Below are 21,911 nucleotides of genomic sequence, written 5' to 3' on the forward strand. Positions count from 1 at the left end.
TGTTCTCTAACAAGGTGTCCGTCACGTCCTTGTCAGTGAAATGGTGGCTTTGCCTGCAGTTAAGATGCCTCTTCTTAGGAAAGTGTGGGGTTCATATAAGTGTAAGAACTAATTATGACCAGCATTATTTGAGTCTTTTATTGAGCAAAGGCTTAACATACATTCTTTTTTCCTTCTTACGTTTCTGTGCTCCGCAAGGCACAGAAAACTGCAAAAGCTTGTAGCTGTTGGGATTATCTTTGTAGATCTGCGGCAAGGAAGGAGACGCCGTTGTTTAAGCTGAGAGCCGGAGTCTTCCTCGACTCAACACGGGGAGAAAAGCTGCTGCAATGGGCTTGGTTCCAGTTGTGGTCCTCACTTGAGCTGGAGGCCCTTCATAGCCGACTCCAAGCTCTGCAACGGGAATATATGGTAGCCAAAATAGGTGGCAAGATACAGACCCAGAAACAATTCCATCCAAGTCCTGACAGTTATGGATACTATGGGTTTAGAACAGGGGTGTGGAAAGATCTGCCTCAAAGATCTGCCTTCGGAAGGGACAGTCCTCCTTCAAACCATATTATTTATTTATTAGCGACATTTATATTCTGCCCTTCTCACCTTGAAGAGGGTTCAGGGCGGTATACAAGTATATATACATACAATATATTATATTATATGACTATATTGCAATATTATTAGTAATATTGCATGTAATATAAATATACAATTATAATAGTGAATTATAATTATTATTACATTGTATTACATAATATTATTATTATTATTACAAGTATATACAATATATTATAATCTCACCTCGAAGAGGATTCAAGGCGGTTTACAAGTATATATACATACAATATATTATATTATACGACTATATTGCAATATCATTAGTAATATTGCATGTAATATAAATATACAATTATAATAGTGAATTGTAATTATTATTACACATTATTAATATTACATGTATATACAATATATTATAATATTACTATAGTATTATATTATTATATCATTAAATTGATACAGGAGACATGGTGGAAAGATGTCTTCCTGGCCCCGTCTTCTTCATACCATAGGTTTTGGAGGAAATAAACTGGTTTAAAGGGCAAAGGGAAAGGATGTTCCGATTTATAGAAGCTTTATACCCCTCCTTGTTGAAATTAACTGGGCAAAAATGATCAAGGTTTGCCAAGACTGGATCGCCAAGATTGGAATTTGACTTTGTCCCTTCTTGTCAATTTTATTTAATGTTTAACCCATAGATCTTTTTCCATACAAAACAAACAAGTGAGAACATAGGTAAAGGTAAAGGTTTCCCTTGACGTTAAATCCAGTCGTGTCCGACTCTGGGGGTTGGTGCTCATCTCCATTTCTAAGCCAAAGAGCCAGCGTTGTCCGTAGACACCTCCAAGGTCATGTGGCTGGCATGACTGCATGGAGTGCCGTTACCTTCCCGCCGGGGCGGTACCTATTGATCTACTCACATTTGCATGTTTTCAAACTGCTAGGTTAGCAGAAGCTGGGGCTAACAGCGGGCGCTCATTCCGCTCCGAGATTTGAACCTGGGACCTTTTGGTCCACAAGTTCAGCAGCTCAGTGCTTTAACACACTTCGCCACTGGAGGCCCCAAGTGAGTACATATAAACCCAATTATAAAATGCCAAACAATGCGTCATATCTATATAAACTAGCTCTTGCATAGTCAGACGCCAACAAAATAAAATTCAATATGATTGAAGACTTAAAATAAGAAAACTTTGAATATAAGCAACCACACAACGGTTGGATCAAAGCATCCCCAGCACAGTCAACTGCAGTGTCACTCACCTTGATGTCCCAAAGGCTCATGCCCCCGTCCATTCCTGTGGTGCAGAACTTGGAGCAATTGCCTTTGCCCCCAGCAATGACCGATATTTGGCTGAAAGGGAAAACGGTGCATGGGTAAGTCAGGAAGTGCATAGAGCAGGGGTCCCCAAACGAAGGCCCTCCAAGGTCATTTACCCGGCCCCCGCCCTCAGTTTTATAATATAATATTTTTATATCAGTTTTAATAATATAATATATTGTATATACATATAATATTGATAATAATCTTATGTTATACAATATAATACTAATAGTAATACCATATAATAATATTAATTATATGGTATATATTACATATTATATAATAGTATAGTGGTATAGTTCAATATCTATATATATAAAAGGGTAATGGAATCACGGCACCAGTCAAAACAACTAAACTAAATGCCCTACAACCTCGAAAATTGACAGCACCATCTCTCATCCACACCCCTACGTTCATACAACAAAAAGATAAGTAAAATCCTAGTCCTAGCCACAGCAACACGTGGCTGGGCACAGCTAGTAGTAATATATAATGCTAATAATATAATATATTGTATGTACATACAGCTGCTCTGAGTCCCCTTCAGGGTGAGAAGGGTGGGATATAAATGTAGTAAATAAATGCAGTAAATAAATAATTAATGTTAGACTTGGGCTCGGCCAAAGTCTGACATGACTTGAAGGCGCACAACAACAACAACAATCCTAATTAACTTGACTATCTCATTGGCCAGTAGCAGGCCCACACTTTCCATTGAAATCCTAATAGGATTATGTTGGTTAAAATTGTTTTCATTTTTAAATATTGTATTGTTTTTTCGTTGTTGTTGTTGTTGTTGCACTACAAATAAGACATGTGCAGTATGCATAGGAATTTGTTTGTATATTTTTTTCAAATGATAATTCGGCCCCTCAACAGTCTGAAGGATTGTGGTCTGGCCCTCTGCTTAAAAAGTTTGGGGACCCCTGGCATAGAGCAATGACTGAGATGCATGTTCTGAGATCCCCTTGCCTGATGCTGTTCTTGTGGAGCGTGTCCAGGGTGGCGCTGCCGGTGTCGGAGCTGGCCTTCTTGTCCAGGTTCTGGAAGCGCTCGCGGGCCGTGAGTCCCCGCTGGGAGCTCTGCTTGGGGAGGTCCATCTTGCCCGCAAAGGCCAGCGCTCCTTGCTGCTCGTCGTAGGTGAAGAGCATGGGGCAGCAGTCGTGGCCCTGCGAGGAAGAGAAGGCGGCACATGGCTCCAAAGGACTGAGGAAGCGCGTTTGGAGACGACACCAAACTGGGAGGGAGAGCTAACACTCCAGAAGACAGGAGCAGGATTCAAAACGATCTTGGCAGACTAGAGAGACGATTGGCCGAAACTCACAAAATGAAGTTCAACAGGGACAAATGCAAGATACTTCACTTCGGCAGGAAAAATGGAAATCAAAGATACAGAATGGGGGACGATGCCTGGCTTGACAGCAGTGTGTGCGAAAAAGACCTTGGAGTCCTCGTGGGGAAGAAGTTAAACATGAGCCAGGAATGTGATGCGGCAGCTAAAAAAGCCAACGGGATTCTGTCTGTCCTGCATCAAGAGGGGAAGAGCGTCTAGATCCAGGGAAGTCCTGCTCCCCCTTATTCTCTTCTGCCTTGGTCAGACCACACCTGGAACCACACTGCGTCCAATTTTGGGCACCACAGTTGAAGGGAGATGTTGACAAGCTGGAAAGCGTCCAGAGGAGGGCGACTAAAATGATCAAGGGTCTGGAGAACAAGCCCTATGAGGAGCGGCTTAAAGAGCTGGGCATGTTTAGCCTGCAGAAGAGAAGGCTGAGAGGAGACATGAGAGCCATGTACAAATACGTGAAGGGAAGTCCTAGGGAGGAGGGAGCAGGTTTGTTTTCTGCTGCCCTGCAGACTAGGACGCAAGGGAACAATGGCTTCAAACTACAGGAAAGGAAGGAGATTCCACCTGAACATCAGGAAGAACTTCCTCACGGTGAGAAGGGCTGTTCGACAGTGGAACTCTCTCCCCGGGGCCGTGGTGGAGGCTCCTTCTTTGGAGGCTTTTAAGCAGAGGCTGGATGGCCATCTGTCGGGGGTGCTTTGAATGAGATTTCCTGCTTCTTAGCAGGGGGTTGGACTGGATGGCCCATGAGGTCTCTTCCAACTCTACTATTCTATGATTCTATGATTCTAGGGAGTGAAGCCCTTGAAGAGAGCAAAGGCCGGACTTACCGCGGCCACAAGCTTGTTCTCAGTGATGAAGGTCACGGCCAGGAGCGGGAGAGTCTCCATGAACAGGGAGGCCACGCTGCAGGAGGAGGAAGAAATAAGAGCAATGATTGGCACAAATCCCATGTTTTAGGAACCCACTGACATCAGTCCGCCATGGCATTGAACTGACATGTCATGACGATATATAACACAGTAGAGTCTCACTTATCCAAGCTAAACGGGCCAGCAGAAGCTTGGATAAGCTAATATCTTGGATAATAAGGAGGGATTAAGGAAAAGCCTATTAAACATCAAATCAGGCTATGATTTTACAAATTAAGAACCAAAACATCATGTTATACAACAAATTAGACCGAAAAAGTAGTTCAATAAGCAGTAATTTTACCGTATATATTCGAGTATAAGCCAACCTGAATATAAGCCGAGACACCTAATTTTACCACAAAATAAACTGGGCAAACGTTGACTCCAGTATAAGCCGACAGTGGTAAATTTCAGAAATAAAAACATATACCAATAAAATTACATTAATTGAGGCCTCAGTAGGTTAAATGTTTTTGAATATTGACATAAAGCTCAAATTTAAGATAAGATTGTCCAACTCTGATTAAATCATTATCATCTTCTTCTTCAGTGTAAATGTGCTTATGTATCATTTTAATAATAATAGAGTAAAATAATACATGTAATAATAATAATACAATAGTCTCACTTATCCAAGCTTCTGGATAATCCAAGCCATTTTTGTAGTCAATGTTTTCAATACATCGTGATATTTTGGTGCTAAATTCGTAAATACAGTAATTACAACATAACATTACTGCGTATTAAACTACTTTTTCTTTCAAATTAGTTGTATAACATGAAGTTTTGGTGCTTAATTTGTAAATTCATAACTTAATTTGATGTTTAATAGGCTTTTCCTTAATCCCCCTTATTATCCAACATATTCGCTTATCCAAGCTTCTGCCAGCCCATTTAGCTTGGATAAGTGAGACTCTACTGTAATAATAATAAATACAGGAAAATAATACCATACATGTAACAATAGAGTAAAATAATAAATGTAATAATAATAATATCAGAGTGAAATAATAAATGTAATAATAATAAATAGAGTAAAATAAATGTAATAGTAGGAACAATAATAGAGAAAAATAAATGTAATAATACCAATAATAATAGGGGAAAATAATAAATGTACCATATATTCTCGAGTATAAGCTGACCCAAATATAAGCCAACCAGGACTCTCACCCGAGTATAAGCCAAGGGGGGCTTTTTCAGTCTTAAAAAAAGGGCTGAAAAACTAGGTTTATACTCGAGTATATACAGTATGTTGTAATTACTGTATTTACGAATTTAGCACCAAAATATCACGATATATTGAAAACATTGACTACAAAAATGCCTTGGATAATCCAGAACCTTGGATAAGCGAGTCTTGGATAAGTGAGACTACAAAAATGCCTTGGATAATCCAGAACCTTGGATAAGTGAGACTGTATATGGTTTGAATGGAATTGCACAAAAGATGAATGAACGAGAGCTAATAATTTTGGAGGCACCGTTATCAATACCAGTTAAGCAGAGTCAACATCTGCCCGGAAACGGAAACGGAGCCAGGACATTTCAGGATGGAAGACGTCTATCGTTCACTTACAACTTTGGGACAAGGTCCTTGAAATATTGCTATATAAAATCCAAAGATTGTGACAGACAGCGATGCTGTTAGCCCGTCTCTCTGCAACTTGGGAAGGAGAGAGAGGGTGCATGTTAGGAGTGTCAGATCTGCAATGGAACGCAGTCTGGACACTTGCCTCCTCTTCTCAAGGGAAGAGAAAGGAGTGTGTTTCAGAGTGGCTTAAGTGGCTGAGGAGGAAAAGGCAGGGCCCGAGTCTGTTGGGGATGGTGGGAGCGGGAGTCCCTTACTCCATCTTCCTGTTGGCGTCGGCCAGGCAGACGGTGCTGTCGTGTCCCACCCAGGCCACCCGGTTGCCGCTCTCCGAGAAGCAGATGCTGTGCACCCATCCGCAGCTGCTGCCCGACTCAAACATCATCTCCCCGAAGGGCATCTTGGAGCCCCAGGGGGTCGGCATGGGACGCTCCTCCACCTCCTTGATGTAGGCAGAGAAAATCCTGCGGACGGGAGGAGACAAGAGGAAGCACTGGGAAACTTACAAGATCCACTCAAAGCACCCGACATGTCACAAACAGCCCTCTCTCTCCACAATACAAGCAGACCTTGGAATCCGTCCGTTTGCCACTTCCATCCCTTGAGGAAAGGAAGCCGAGCTCACCTGCATTTGAAATCGCAGGATCCGGCCGCCAAGAGGACGTTGTTGGGGTGCCAGTCCAGGCTGAGGATGGTGGAGCGGATGGGCTTCTTGATGTGTTTGCAGACCCACCTACCAAGACCGGACAGGACGGGAGGGAAAACAATGCAGAGGAGGAGGGGTGGCTTTGCAAAGTCTTATTCCTCAAAGCAGGCATGGGCCAACTCTGGCCTTCCCTCCCACCAGTTTAACAGCTTCAGGCCCTTTTCTTTTTTCCCTCAGTCATTTAAGTGATCAGAATCACGTGCAACACAAGCAGATACTCACACTGAGTCACACAGGAGAGAGGAAGATGGATATTTTCATCCTCCCTATATATATATATATATATGTATACTAGCTGTGCCCGGCCACGCGTTGCTGTGGCGAAGTATGAGGCCCCTTCTACACAGCTGGATAAAATGCACACTGAAGTGGATTATATGGCAGTGTGGAGTCAAGATAATCCAGTTCAAAGCAGATAATATAAGACTATAAATGGGTTATATAGCTGTGTGGAAGGGCCTTGAGCTTACACTGCCATATAATCCAGTTAAAATCAGATAATCTGTATTTTATAGGCAGTGTGGAAGAGGCCTAAGTGAGGCCTAACTCTGCCTGTCCCCTGGGCTGAATGGGTTGCTAGGAGACCAAGTGGGCGGAGCTTAGCCTTCTAACTGGCAGCAATTGCATAAAAACAATTATTCCTCTCCCTCTAATTAGGACTTTATTTTTCTTTTCTTTTTGTTGTATGAACGTAGAGGCATGGATGAGGGGTTGTGCTGCCAAGTTTAGTGTTTCTGGGATGTGTAGTTTTATTGTTTTGTCCTAGGCCGAAATTTCATTACCCTTTTATATATATAGATGTATATACCGTGTTTCCCCGAAAATAAGACATTTTTGCTCCCAAAGATGCTCTAGGTCTTATTTTCAGGAGATGTCTTATTTTTCCATGAAGAAGAATTCACATTTATTGTTGAACAAAAAAAATGAACATTTATATCCTGTACAGTAGTTGTCATCACAAACCACCATAACCAGACAAACTGAATCCTATCAAGAATTTCTTGTTACTACCAATATTTCCATGTACAACACTCTTATGGTATGTACATTTACCGATCCTGCAAGTTCTGGTGTTTTGTTTGGCGGGTGCCTGGCATGCTTCCAAACAAAAACTTTGCTAGGTCTTACTTTTGGGGGAGGCCTTATATTTAGCAATTCAGCAAAACCTCAACTAAGTCTTATTTTCTGGGGATGTCTTATTTTAGGGGAAACAGGGTATATCTGATCACTTAAGCAGCTGAGGGGGGAAAGGAAGGGGCCTGAGGCTGTGAGGAATGGTGGGAGTTGGAGTCCAAAACTCCTGGAAGGAAGGCCAAAGTTGAACCAATGCCTGGTCCGGACTCACCAGTCGTTCTCTTGTTCGAAGTAGCAGATGGAGATGAGTCTGGAGCCGCTGCCGACGGCAAACTTGTTCTCCTTGGGCGACCACTTGACGCAACGGGCCGCGCGGTTGATCCGGAGGATGACCAGCGTGGGCTTCCAGGCGTTGCCCTTCAGGGTCCAGACGTAGGCGTTGCGGTCCGTCCCGCAGGTCACGATCCGGTTGCTCTCGGGGGCCCAGTCGATGCCTGGAAGGGACCCCAACAAAGCAGAGGACTGGGGCTGAACCAGGCATGGAAACTGAATGCACAGATGCCTGTAATTCACAGTGGGTTTGTACACTTCTTAACAAAGTCTTACTGACATCTTGATCAGTAAGACTTTGTTTGACTTCTACTCTTTATTTGTCAAGACTGGAGTTAAAATTTGAGACTGCAATAGTTTAAAGGAATACTTATGTAAAGTGTTACAGTAGAGTCTCACTTATCCAAGCTAAACGGGCCGGCAGAAGCTTGGATAAGCGAATATCTTGGATAATAAGGAGGGATTAAGGAAAAGCCTATTAAACATCAAATTAGGTTATGATTTTACAAATTAAGCACCAAAACATCATGTTATACAACACATTTGACAGAAAGAGTAGTTCAATACGCAGTAATGCTACGTAGTAATTACTGTATTTACGAATTTAGCACCAAAATATCACAATGTTTTGAAAACATTGACTACAAAAATGGCTTGGATTATCCAGAGGCTTGGATAAGTGAGACTCTACTGTACTTAAAGTATATATATTTATGTTAAGAACTGTACAAACCCAGTTGGATAACAACTCCAGCAGCACTTGAGAACATTATCAAGACGTAAGTAAAAAATTTTGTTGGGTTTCATTTACCTTGTGTCAAATCTGAGAGTAAAACCTGAAACTGCAAAAGGTTTATAACAGGGGTCCCCAAACTTTTTAAACAGGGGGCCAGTTCACGGTCCTTCGGACCGTTGGAGGGCCGAACTATAGTTGGCCACCGAGCAATAAATAATAATAATAATAATAACAACAATAATAAAAAGAGGGTTGGAAGAGACCCTTTGGGCCATTGAGTCCAATCCCCCTCTGCCTTTGTGCACCGAAAGCACAAACAAAGCATCCCTGACAGATAGCCACCCAGAATCAATGTTGATAATAATAATAATAATAATAATAATAATAATAATAATAATAATAAAGAGGGTTGGAAGAGACCCCTTGTGCCGTTTAGTGCAATCCCCTTCTGCCTTTGTGCACCAAAAGCATTAGCAAAGCATCCCTGACAGATGGCCACCCAGCCTCAATGTTCATAATAATAATAATAATAATAATAATAATAATAATAATAATAATAATAATAATAATAAAGAGGGTTGGAAGATACCCTTTGGGCCATTGAGTCCAATCCCCTTCTGCCTTTGTGGACCAAAAGCACAAGCAAAGCACCCCTGACAGATGGCCACCCAGAATCAATGTTAATAATAATAATAATAATAATAATAATAATAATAATAATAATAATAAGGGTTGGAAGAGACCCCTTGGGCCATTTAGTCCAGCCCCTTTCAGCCTTTGTGCACCAAAAGCACAAGCAAAGCACCCCTGACAGATGGCCACCCAGAATCAATGTTAATAATAATAATAATAATAATAATAATAATAATAATAATAATAATAATGGTTGTAAAAGAAGAAGAGACCCCTTGGGTCATTTAGCCCAACCCCCTTCTGCCCTTGTGCCATGGGGGCCGGATAAATGGCTTTGATGGGCCGCATCCGGCCCCCGGGCCTTAGTTTGGGGACCCCTGGTTTATAATTATACAGTAGAAGCTCACTTATCCAACCTAAACGGGTCGGCAGAATGTTGGATAAGCGAATATGTTGGATAATAAGGAGAGATTAAGAAAAAGCATGGGCAAACTTGGGACTTCCCTACCGGCTGTTAGGAATTGTGAGAGTTGAAGTCCAAAACACCCGGAGGGAAGGCCGAAGTTTGCCCATGCCTACACTAGAGGGCACAATTGCCCGTGAAATTGCAACGGCAGAAGAGTGGCCTGAAGTTAGGGTTGTTGTATGTCTTTCGGGCTGTGTGGCCATGTTCCAGAAGCATTCTCTCCTGATGTTTCGCCACATCTAGGTATACCTCACAACCTCTGAGGATGCCTGCCATAGGTGTGGGCGAAACGTCAGGAGAGAATGCTTCTGGAACATGGCCACACAGCCCGAAAGACATACAACAACCCTGTGATCCTGGCCATGAAAGCCTTCGACAACACATTATTACCCTATTGCAATCTTCAGAGATTTTCCCAAGCCTAGAAGGAAACTCAAAAGCTCAGTGATTGGCACTGCCAGTGAAAGGGCTTGCAAAAAAGCTTGCAAAAGTCTGGGAGAGTTGGCATTCAATTCCTTAAGTTCTATTATTATTATTATATTATTATTACTACTGAAAGGACTTGCAAAAAAGCTTGCAAAAGTCTAGGGCAGTTGCCATTCCATTCCTTAAGTTCTGTTGTTATTATTATTATTATTATTATTATTATTATTATTATTATTATTATTATTATTATTACTGAAAGGGCTTGCAAAAAAGCTTGCAAAAGTCTGGGGGAGTTGGCATTCCACTCCTTAACTTCTGTTATTATTATTATTACTGAAAGGGCTTGCAAAAAAGCTTGCAAAAGTCTGGGGGAGTTGGCATTCCATTCCTGAAGTTCTATTATTATTGTTGTTGTTGTTATATTATTGGGTTGTTATATGTCTTTCGGGCTGTGTGGCCATGTTCCAGAAGCATTCTCTCCTGATGTTTCGCCACATCTAGGTATACCTCACAACCTCTGAGGATGCCTGCCATAGATGTGGGCGAAACATCAGGAGAGAATGCTTCTGGAACATGGCCACACAGCCCGAAAGACATACAACAACCCTGTGATCCCGGCCATGAAAGCCTTCGACAACACATTGAACTGGATGCCTGCCATAGATGTGGGCGAAACGTCAGGAGAGAATGCTTCTGGAACATGGCCACACAGCCCGAAAGACATACAACAACCCTGTGATCCCGGCCATGAAAGCCTTCGACAACACATTGGCCTGAAGTTGTTCTTGGGAAAATGCGTTGTTCCCAATGTTCTCACCGGTCACTTGTCCGTTGTGCTCCTTCAGCTCGTGGACTTTGCTCCACTTGGTGCCGTCTTTCTTATAGATGTGGACCTCGTGGTTGTTGGGGCAGATGGCCAGTTCTGCAGGAGGCAAAACGGAAGCACGAATGACATCCTTGGTTTGGGGAAGCAGGGAAATCATGGCATGGGCGAGCTTCGGCCCTCCGGGTGTTTTGGACTCCAACTCCCACAACTCCTAACAGCCGGTAGGCTGTTAGGAGTTGTGGGAGTTGGAGTCCAAAACACCCGGAGGGCCGAAGCTCGCTCACGCCCATCTTTGCTCAGAGTTAATGAGAGTTGTAGTGCAACAGAACTGGGATGAAATGGGGAGGCGGACGTACGGCTTCGGTCCTTGTTCCAAGCATGGCAGCTGATGGGCTCCAGCAGGAAGCTTTGGTAAGCCATGTCTTCTCAATCTGGAGAGAAAAAGGAGCAGAAAGCATGCTCTCATTCCCTGCCTTGACCTTCTTCTAAAGGCCAGTCATCATCATCATCATCATCATCATCATCATTATCTTATTATGACACAGCAAACAAGATAGATTTCCTGGATTTCATTTCACAAAATTACAAGTCGAACACTTCCCAAGTGTTGAGGACTCTGTGATGTATATTATTATTATTATTATTATTATTATTGACACGATGACATTGTATGACACAGCAAACAAGATCGATATGCTGGATTTCATTTCACAAAATTACAAGTCGAACACTTCCCAAGTGTTGAGGACTCTGTGATGTATATTATTATTATTATTATTATTATTATTATTATTATTATTATTGACACAATGACATTGTATGACACAGCAAACAAGATAGACATGCTGGATTTCATATCACAAAATCACAAGTCGAACACTTCCCAAGTGTCTAGGACTGTGTGATGTATATTATTATTATTATTATTGACACAATGACATTGTATGACACAGCAAACAAGATAGAGATGCTGGATTTCATATCACAAAATCACAAGTCGAACACTTCCCAAGCGTCTAGGACTGTGTGATGTATATTATTATTATTATTATTATTATTATTATTATTATTATTATTATTATTATTATTATTATTATATGACACAGCAAACAAGATAGATTTCCTGGATTTCATTTCACAAAATTACAAGTCGAACACTTCCCAAGTGTCTAGGACTGTGTGATGTATATTATTATTATTATTATTATTATTATTATTATTATTATTATTATTATTATTGACACAATGACATTGTATGACACAGCAAACAAGATAGATATGCTGGATTTCATTTCACAAAATTACAAGTCGAACACTTCCCAAGTGTTGAGGACTCTGTGATGTATATTATTATTATTATTATTATTATTATTGACACAATGACATTGTATGACACAGCGAACAAGATAGATATGCTGGATTTCGTTTCACAAAATCACAAGTCGAACACTTCCCAAGTGTCCAGCACTGTGTGATGTATATTATTATTATTATTATTATTATTATTATTATTATTATTGACACAATGACATTGTATGACACAGCAAACAAGATAGATATGCTGGATTTCGTTTCACAAAATCACAAGTCAAACACTTCCCAAGTGTCCAGCACTGTGTGATGTATTTTCGGATGATGCGCGCAGATCCCATTATTATTATTATTATTATTATTATTATTATTATTATTATTATTATTTATTATAAAGGCTGGGTGGCCATCTGTTGGGGGTGCTTTGATTGCCTTTTTTCTGGATGGCAGAAGCAGGTTGGACCGGATGACCCCAGGGTTGCTCCCATTATTATTATTATTATTATTATTATTATTATTATTATTATTTACAAAGGCTGGGTGGTTATCTGTTGGGGCTGCTTCGATTGTGCATTTCCTGGATGGCGGGAGTTTGGACTGGATGACCCCAGGGATGTGCCTATTAATACTATTATTAATTATTATTATTAATTAAGGCTGGGTGGCCATCTATTGGGGGTGCTTTGATTGTGCCTTTCCTGCATGGCAGAAGGGGGTTGGACCGGATGACCCCAGGGTTGCCCCTATTAATACTATTATTATTATTATTATTATTATTATTATTATTATTATTATTTACAAAGCTGGGTGGCCATCTGTTGGCAATGCTTTTATTGTGCTTTTCCTGGATGGCAGAAGAGGGTTGGACTGGATGACCCCGGGGTTCTTCCTATTTATCTTATTAATTGTTATTATTATTATTCATTACAAAGGCTGGGTGGCCATCTGTTTCGATTGTGCTTTTCCTGGATGACAGGAGTTTGGACTGGATGACCCCAGGGTTGTGCCTATTAATACTATTATTATTATTATTATTATTATTATTATTATTATTAATTAAGGCTGGGTGGCCATTTGTTGAGGTTGCTTTGATTGTGCCTTTCCTGGGTGGCAGAAGGAGATTGGACCGGATGACTCCAGGGTTGCTCCTATTAATACTACTACTATTATTATTATTATTATTATTATTATTATTATTTATTACAAAGTTCCAAAATGGATCACAACTCCCAGCATTCTCTCCAATGGAGGGCTAACGAAGGGCTGCATATCCTCGGAGCCAAATCTCCGTCTCAATTAGAACAGTCATTACAAGGTTCTTTTCTAACCCAACTTCCATGCATTTAGCGGGTCATCTTTATTATCTTTGGTATAAACCCCACTAATGCAAACACATGATCAGAGTATGTCTTAATTAAGAGTTGGAACTGGCTGCGGGGAAATGCATGAATGAAAGGAGCCCTTTGAGGCCGGATTTCTCGCCAAAGGTTATCTGTCAGTGGCGCTTTGTGTCTCCCCAAATCCAAGTTGGGAGACAGAAGAGTCATTATAATATGTGCTTTTTTATGAAACGCATTTTAGTATCGTGATATATTTTGAGTAGGGGTGTGCAAAAAGGCTGAAATTATTACTACTGTTGTTGTCGTCAAATCCGGGGAGCGGGGTGAGCTCCCACTGTTAGCCCCAGCTTCTGCCAATGTTCGAAAACATGTGAAGGTGAGTAGATCAATAGGTACAGCTTCAGCAGGAAGGCATCGGCGCTCAATACAGTCATGCCCGTGGCCACAGGACCTTGGAGGTGTCTATGGACAAGGCTGTAGAAATGGAGATGAGCACCAATAATAATAATAATCATAATAATAATAATAACAACAACAAAATTACGATCTGCCAACTGCAAAAGGCCACCCTACTGAGATCTGCACACATCATCCGAAAATACATCACACAGTCCTAGACACTTGGGAAGTGTTCAACTTGTGATTTTGTGATACGAAATCCAGCATATCTATCTTGTTTGCTGTGTCATAATAATAATAATAATAATAATAATAATAATAATAATAATAATAATACATCACACAGTCCTAGACACTTGGGAAGTGTTCAACTTGTGGTTTTGTGATATGAAATCCAGCATCTCTATCTTGTTTGCTGTGTCATAATAATAATAATAATAATAATAATAATAATAATAATAAATACGTCACACAGTCCTACACACCTGGGAAGTGTTCGACTTGTGATTTTGTGATACGAAATCCAGCATGTCTATCTTGTTTGCTGTGTCATAATAAAATAAAATAATAATAATAATAATAACAACTTTATTTTTATACCCCGCCTCTAACCCCCCAAACTCATATAAAACAATAAAAACAATAGCAATATAAAACACAACAATAGACAAAAGACATGCACAATTATAAAAAATTAACCATTAGCCAATAAAAATAAATGACAAAAATATAATAGAAACATGGATTAAAATGGAGAGGTTGTATCCCCAGAGTCTGATACGATAGACTCAACATCAAGGGAAAACCTTTACCTTTAATAGTATTATTACTTCTGCTCACAGCTCAAGGCAAGGCTCAACTTGATTAGAATATACTTATCATTCTAATATTCCTATTATTATTATTATTTTATTGTATGATACAGCAAACAAGATAGATATGCTGGATTTCGTATCACAAAATCACAAGTCGAACACTTCCCAAGTGTCTAGGACTGTGTGATGTATTATTATTATTATTATTATTATTATTATTATTATTATTATTATTATGACACAGCAAACAAGATAGACATGCTGGATTTCGTATCACAAAATCACAAGTCGAACACTTCCCAAGTGTCTAGGACTGTGTGATGTATTATTATTATTATTATTATTATTATTATTATTATTATTATTATTATGACACAGCAAACAAGATAGATATGCTGGATTTCGTATCACAAAATCACAAGTCGAACACTTCCCAAGTGTCTAGGACTGTGTGATGTATAATTATTATTATTATTATTATTATTATTATTATGACACAGCAAACAAGATAGATATGCTGGATTTCGTATCACAAAATCACAAGTCGAACACTTCCCAAGTGTCTAGGACTGTGTGATGTATTATTATTATTATTATTATTATTATTATGACACAGCAAACAAGATAGATATGCTGGATTTCGCATCACAAAATCACAAGTCAAACACTTCCCAAGTGTCTAGAACTGTGTGATGTATTATTATTATTATTATTATTATTATTATTATTATTATTATTATTATGACACAGCAAACAAGATAGATATGCTGGATTTCGCATCACAAAATCACAAGTCGAGCACTTCCCAAGTGTCTAGGACTGTGTGATGTATTTTCGGATCTCCGAAAAGAATAATAATAATAATTATTATTATTATTATTATTATTATTACCCATGGTTGACATGGTAATGTCTCTATCCTGACTCAGAGATAAATCTGTCTTTAGCCTTATATGGTGCTGTCCCATCGCTCTTGGTGAGCATTTCCTCTTCCTCTTCTATAGACATTTATGGCACCAGTTTGTTTGTTTTTTTGAGCAGAACAGTCTGAGGATGCCTGCCATAGATGTGGGTAAAACGTCAGGAGAGAATGCTTCTGGAACATGGCAGAGTGACAACAACCCAGTTTTGCGAAGCCTGGTTTAGAGATGTGGGTTGAAATGACAACAATATGAGAATAATAAGTGTATTCTAATAGTGTGGAGCCTGGGATCCTTCCCGGATTGCTCAAGTGTTCTGATGCTTAAGCAGCACACAAACATATTTATTTGCACACCTTTGGAGCGAGCCGTGATCTCGCCCGGAAACCGAACGTTGTGGGTCTGGAGAAACTGAGTTGGACACGTCACCAATGTAGAAGGGAAAAAAAAGTGTTTCAAAGACACTCCCGAGAAAACACCAAGCCTCACATTCCAAGCTTTGGAAAAAGTCCTGCCTTCGGTTTTACAAGCAACGGGAGGCTTTTGCTGGGCGTAGTTTTGGGAAAAAAGCAAGAGTAGGAAGTTTGCGGAATAGTTGCACATTTCAGAGAAAGCCAAGGAAGTTAGTGGAATGTTGCATATTCCAGTGTCATGACAGCTCGCACAGAAATAAATCCGGATGCCATAGACTTCTTTCTCCCCTTGGACCCAGCCCAACTCTAGGTGTATCTACACTGTGCAGTTAATGCAGTTTGGCACCACTTTAATGACTCAATGCTATGGGATCCTGGGAGAGCTGAAGCAACAACAACTTTATTTTTATACCCCGCCTCCATCTCCCCGCGGGGACTCGGGGCGGCTAACATGGGGCCAAGCCCAAACTTCCACAATAAACAACTATTAAAAATGCATTCACTATAAAACATCATTAACGTTTAATAGCAATCCAGGAAAGACCCCAGGCTCCATGGGATTAGAATATACTTATCATTCTCATATTCCTATTGTCATTTCAAGCCCAGATCTCGTATTTCTATTGTTGTCAAAACAACAAATTAACCGCAATATAATGGTGAGCAAAACCACCGCCTAAGAACAAGATAATAAAAAGGCTGGGCAGTGGTGCAAAGGGCATGAATTAAAATCTAATGAGGTAGAGAAAAGTAATATAAAAAGGAGAATTTAAGATGAAATGAACAAGGAGTGGCCCAGAACCAGTAAGCCTTAGTTAATCCAATTACACAACCTGAGAAGTGTAATTAAGCAAGCAAGTCACACACTCTCAGCCTCAGAGGAAAGTCATGCCAAACCTTTTCCTTGACGGGAGTTATAGTTCACCTGTATCCAGAGAAACTGGGACCCCCACCGACAATGGATCGGGACCACACGTGGCACGGAGATGCCCCATGATGAACTGAACATACTGCCGGGGTTTGGGGGAAACGAACTGGATTTTTGGGAGTAGTAGTTCACCTATATCCAGAAAGCACTGAACCCAGACGATGTCAGATCTGGACCAAACTTGGCACACAGACCCAGCATGGCCAACTTTGCGAACAGGCCTGTTTTGGGAGTGATTGATCTCAGATCTGGGAGTTGTAGTTTACCCGTATCCAGACTGCACTGAACCCAGCCAACGATGGATCTGGACCAAACTTCAGTGATACTGTATTACCTAACATCTATATATATAAAAGAGTGATGGCATCACGGCGACCCACAAAACAACAAAACTACAGGCCCCCCAACCTCGAAATTTGACAACACAACCCATCATCCACGCCTCTAGGTTGATACAACAAAAAGAAAATAAAAATAAAGTCCTAATTAGAGGGAGAGGAATAATTGCTTTTATCCAATTGCTGCCAGTTAGAAGGCTAAGCTCCTCCAACTTGGTCTCCTAGCAACCCAATCAAAAATAATTCAAAACACTAAAAAATCAATACAATAAAATACTATAATAACAGAAAATAACTAAAATAATACAAGAAAATAATAAAATATAATAAATAAAAAGATAACTTACAGTAAAAATAATTTAAAAATAAAAATAACGTCAAATAAAAATTACACAACAATTTTTAACCAATACCACCACGACTTTGCCATAGCAACGCGTGGCCGGGCACAGCTAGTTACTTGTATAATTCGTGCCTGAATTTATTTTATTGTTATACTGATATTGTTTTGCTTTATATTTTAACTTGTTGATTCCTTGTATTCTTTTGGGTTTGGCCCCATGTTGGCCACCCCAAGTCCCTTCGGGAAGATGGTTGGCGGGATACAAAAATAAAGTATTAGTATTATTACTGTATATTATTATTAACTTCCCAAAACAAACAATGCCTTCTCCTAAGAACCCCAAGCTAGTATAAATATAGTAGGGTCTCACTTATCCAAGCTAAACGGGCCGGCAGAAGCTTGGATAAGTGAATATCTTGGATAATAAGGAGGGATTAAGGAAAAGCCTATTAAACACCAAATTAGGTTATGATTTTACAAATTAAGCACCAAAACATCATCATGTTAGACAACAAATTTGACAGAAAAAGGAGTTCAATGCGCAGTAATGTTATGTTGTAATTATTGTATTTACGAATTTAGCACCAAAATATCACGATATATTGAAAACATTGACTACAAAAATGGCTTGGATAATCCAGAAACTTGGATAAGTGATGCTTGGATTTGTGTATCTCCTTCTCACCTGAAAGCAAAGTAGCCCTAGAAAGGGAAACCTAAGTGAGGCTTTCAAACTTTCTCCTTGCATGTTTTTAATTTTCCTCTTGCCGCAAAGGAGAGCCAGCGTGGCACAGGGGGAAAAAATAATAAAACCAGGCTTCAAATCCTCACTGAGTTCTGGATAACTCTGAGCAAAGCACACTCTCTCAGCCTCAGAGAGGGAGCTTGGACCAAAGTCGCCCTAAGCTGGGAAGGGCTCAAAAAAGGACCTTCTGTTCCAGCATTAAAACATGGCTTTTTAAGCAAGCCTTTGATTTTACATAGGGTTTTTTTTTTAGAATTAATCCAAGGACTTTTTGCTGGTATCTCGGTGGCACTTGGCTGTGTCAATTGAAACAACTTGTTTTTATCCACAGCTATGGCTGCTGCATTTTAGGAATTTTAATGTGAAGTAATTCTATGGTTTTAGCATTTTAGCAGGCTGGGAATAAATAGAGTGAGAGAGAGGAAAGTTGGGGAAAGTGTTGCCTTGGGGTTTGGTGAGCTTGGGAGGGGAACCAAACTCAAATCTGTGCAAGTTTGGAGGGATGTAAAGGTGGGAAAGCACTTACCTGGATGGAAGGAAGAAGGTGAGCTGTGCCTGCCAAGGGACCCCTGGTTCATGGACTCTGAGCCGTCGACATGACCAGTGGGGAGGAAATGGGGAAGGAAGGAAGGAAGGAAAGAAGGCAGAGAGGGGCGGATTCTTCTCTTGGAACTTCCCCTTTGGTGCCTCCTCCTCCTCCTCCTTCTCTGAGCAAGAGAACAAGAAGCCAATGTGCAACCACTTCCTTCCCTGCGTGGGAGGAGAAGAGAAACAAGCCTCGAAGGAAGGAGAAAAAAGAGAGGCAAAAGAGAAGGGTGTAGAAAGAGCATGCTCTCCTGACCTTTCGCCTGCCTCTGTGGCTAGTGTAGCAAGTGTGCATGTTGCAGTGAGCAAGCTCGAGTCGCCTTGCAAAGCCTTGCAGCTGAGGGTTTTCTGCTGTTGCAAATTCAGCTGACTTCTCTGCAGCGCCTTTCATGTTTCATGTTTCCCTGAAAATAAGACATCCCCAGAAAATAAGACCTAGTAGAGGTTTTGCTGAATTGCTAAATATAAGGCCTCCCCCAAAAGTAAGACCTAGCAAAGTTTTTGTTTGGAAGCATGCCCGCCAAACAGAACACCAGAGCATGCAGGATCAGTAAATGTACGTACCATACTGTTGTACATGGAAATAGTGGTAGTAACAAGAAATTCTTGATAGGATTCACAGTTTATCTGGTTATGCTGGTTTGTGATGACAACTACTGTACAGTATATAATAAATGTTCATTTTTTGTTGAACAATAAATGTGAATTCTTCATTGAAAAATAAGACATCCCCTGAAAATAAGACCTAGAGCATCTTTGGGAGCAAAAAGTAATATAAGACACTGTCTTATTTTCGGGGAAACACGGTAGATTCGTGTTTGGGTGCTCCAGGCAGCAAGCAATCCAGGGCCACCCAAGCAACAACAGCCAGGCTACCTCTATGCATTTACCCTCACCGACTGACTTTGCAAACTTCATGGCCACTCCGTGCTCATCAGTGTGTTGTCGAAGGCTTTCATGGCCGGGATCACAGGGTTGGAACAAGGCCATACAGGCCAGAAAACATACAACAACCCAATGCTCATCAAGCTTGCTAATTTGCAACAGTCACACTTGCTTCAGTCAAGGGTTTTTTTCTCCCACCCTGGACATCATTTCACAAGAGATATATATATATATATATATATATATATATATATATATATATATATATATATATACACACACACACACACACACACACACACACACACACACACACACATACATATATACACACACACACACACACACACAGTATTTGTATAAACAGTTAAGCGGCACAGATGATGCCAAGGCGATGTAATTTCTGGATGCTTGAGAGTTCCAGTAGTCTCACTTATCCAACATTCGCTTATCCAAGGCATTTTTGTAGTCAATGTTTTCAATACATCGTGATTTTTGGGTGCTAAATTCATAGATACAGTAATTACTACATAGCATTACTGCGTATTGAACTACTTTTTCTGCCAAATTTGTTGTATAACATGATGTTTTGGTGCTTAATTTGTAAAATCATAACCTAATTTGATGTTTATTAGGCTTTTCCTTCATCTCTCCTTATTATCCAACATATTCGCTTATCCAACGTTCTGCTGGCCCATTTATGTTGGATAAGTGAGACTCTACTGTATATATATACACACACACACCACTTGCCTCATTTCCAACAGACCTCTATGCGTTTACCCTCACTGATTGACTTTGCAAACTTCATTGCTCCTCGATGCTATTCTAGCTTGCTAATTGCCACAATGACACTTGCTTCCAACAGACACGGGTTCTTTTTCCCACCCTGGACATGATTCCACATGTATGTATGTATGCACTCCACTTGCCTCACTGCCAGCAGAACCTGGCACAGATGCAGGTGAAACATCAGGAGAGAGTGCTACTGGAACATGGCCATGCAGCCTGAAAAACTCACAGCAGCCCAGCTACTATATTCACCATTCATTACAGCGTAATGTTTGCTCATGCTGCCCTTTGGACCCAAGGGTTTGGAACATCAACACATACAATCAGAGACGAGGGCAATAAAACATAAGACTCTGTGAACAATTTTTATCTCGCTCTTTCTGCCTCTTCCTTGGAGCATTGGACTTCCCAGGTTCTCTCTAAAAGCATATTGAAAGGGACGAGAAAAAAAGAGAACTGACATGTTCCTTCCAGTGACGTGGGAGGGAAGGAGACATGGAATGGGTCGCGAAACAACGCCCAACACGGGAAGAAACATATGTAGATGCATGCACAGATTTGAGAGCTGGCCAATGCAAAGCGTTCCGGTTACATTCCTGTGACCGTATGTACTTCTCCGGCACGCACCTTAGGGCAATCCCATGCATTTCTTAGAAATCTTGAGAACTTCTGAATAAGCAGGAGTGTTTGGGAGAAGAGTACTTGTGATGTTTACATTGGCTCCCGGAATCATTCTGCTTCTTGACGGCTCCAGATCACATTGTTGGCAAAGGCGAGCAGGAAAGCGGTTCCACCTCAACAGGAGGAACTTCCTGACATTCAGAACTGTGCGATGGTTCTGCCTGTTCCAAACTAGGTTCTCTAGATGTTTTGGACTTTGTTTCTCAGAATTCTTGGTCAATGCTTGAACTGGCTTGGCCTCCTGGAAGCCGGTCCAATGCATCTGCTTTAAGGAATGGACAGGCGGGGATAGGGATCAGATTCCTGGTCCGCTGGGAGTTGCAGTCTTATTTATTTCCAGTATCTATATTTCGCCCTTCTCACCTCGAAACAGACTCAGGGCAGATTACAATGCACACATATACTTGGCAAACATTCAATGCCATTAGACATACAACATATATAGACAGACACAGAGGTAATTTAACAATTTCCCGTTTCTGGC

General features: G+C 40.6%; 1 protein-coding gene across 1 annotated transcript; it reads right to left on the bottom strand.

Moving 5' to 3' along the window:
• Window positions 1–123: 123 nt before the first annotated feature.
• arpc1b (actin related protein 2/3 complex subunit 1B) lies at window positions 124–11,397 on the bottom strand. The gene is made up of 9 exons (XM_062964483.1): window positions 11,289–11,397; window positions 10,924–11,028; window positions 7,787–8,009; window positions 6,361–6,468; window positions 5,993–6,199; window positions 4,061–4,136; window positions 2,855–3,051; window positions 1,819–1,909; window positions 124–393 (listed from the first exon to the last, which is right to left on the bottom strand). Exons 1-9 carry the CDS (start codon window positions 11,350–11,352, stop codon window positions 355–357), a joined length of 1,110 nt encoding a protein of 369 aa, XP_062820553.1. The 5' UTR covers window positions 11,353–11,397; the 3' UTR covers window positions 124–354.
• Between the last annotated feature and the right edge of the window lie 10,514 nt (window positions 11,398–21,911).

Source organism: Anolis carolinensis, unplaced genomic scaffold (assembly GCF_035594765.1).
Source record: "Anolis carolinensis isolate JA03-04 unplaced genomic scaffold, rAnoCar3.1.pri scaffold_13, whole genome shotgun sequence".
NCBI classification, from domain to species: Eukaryota; Metazoa; Chordata; class Lepidosauria; order Squamata; family Dactyloidae; genus Anolis; species Anolis carolinensis.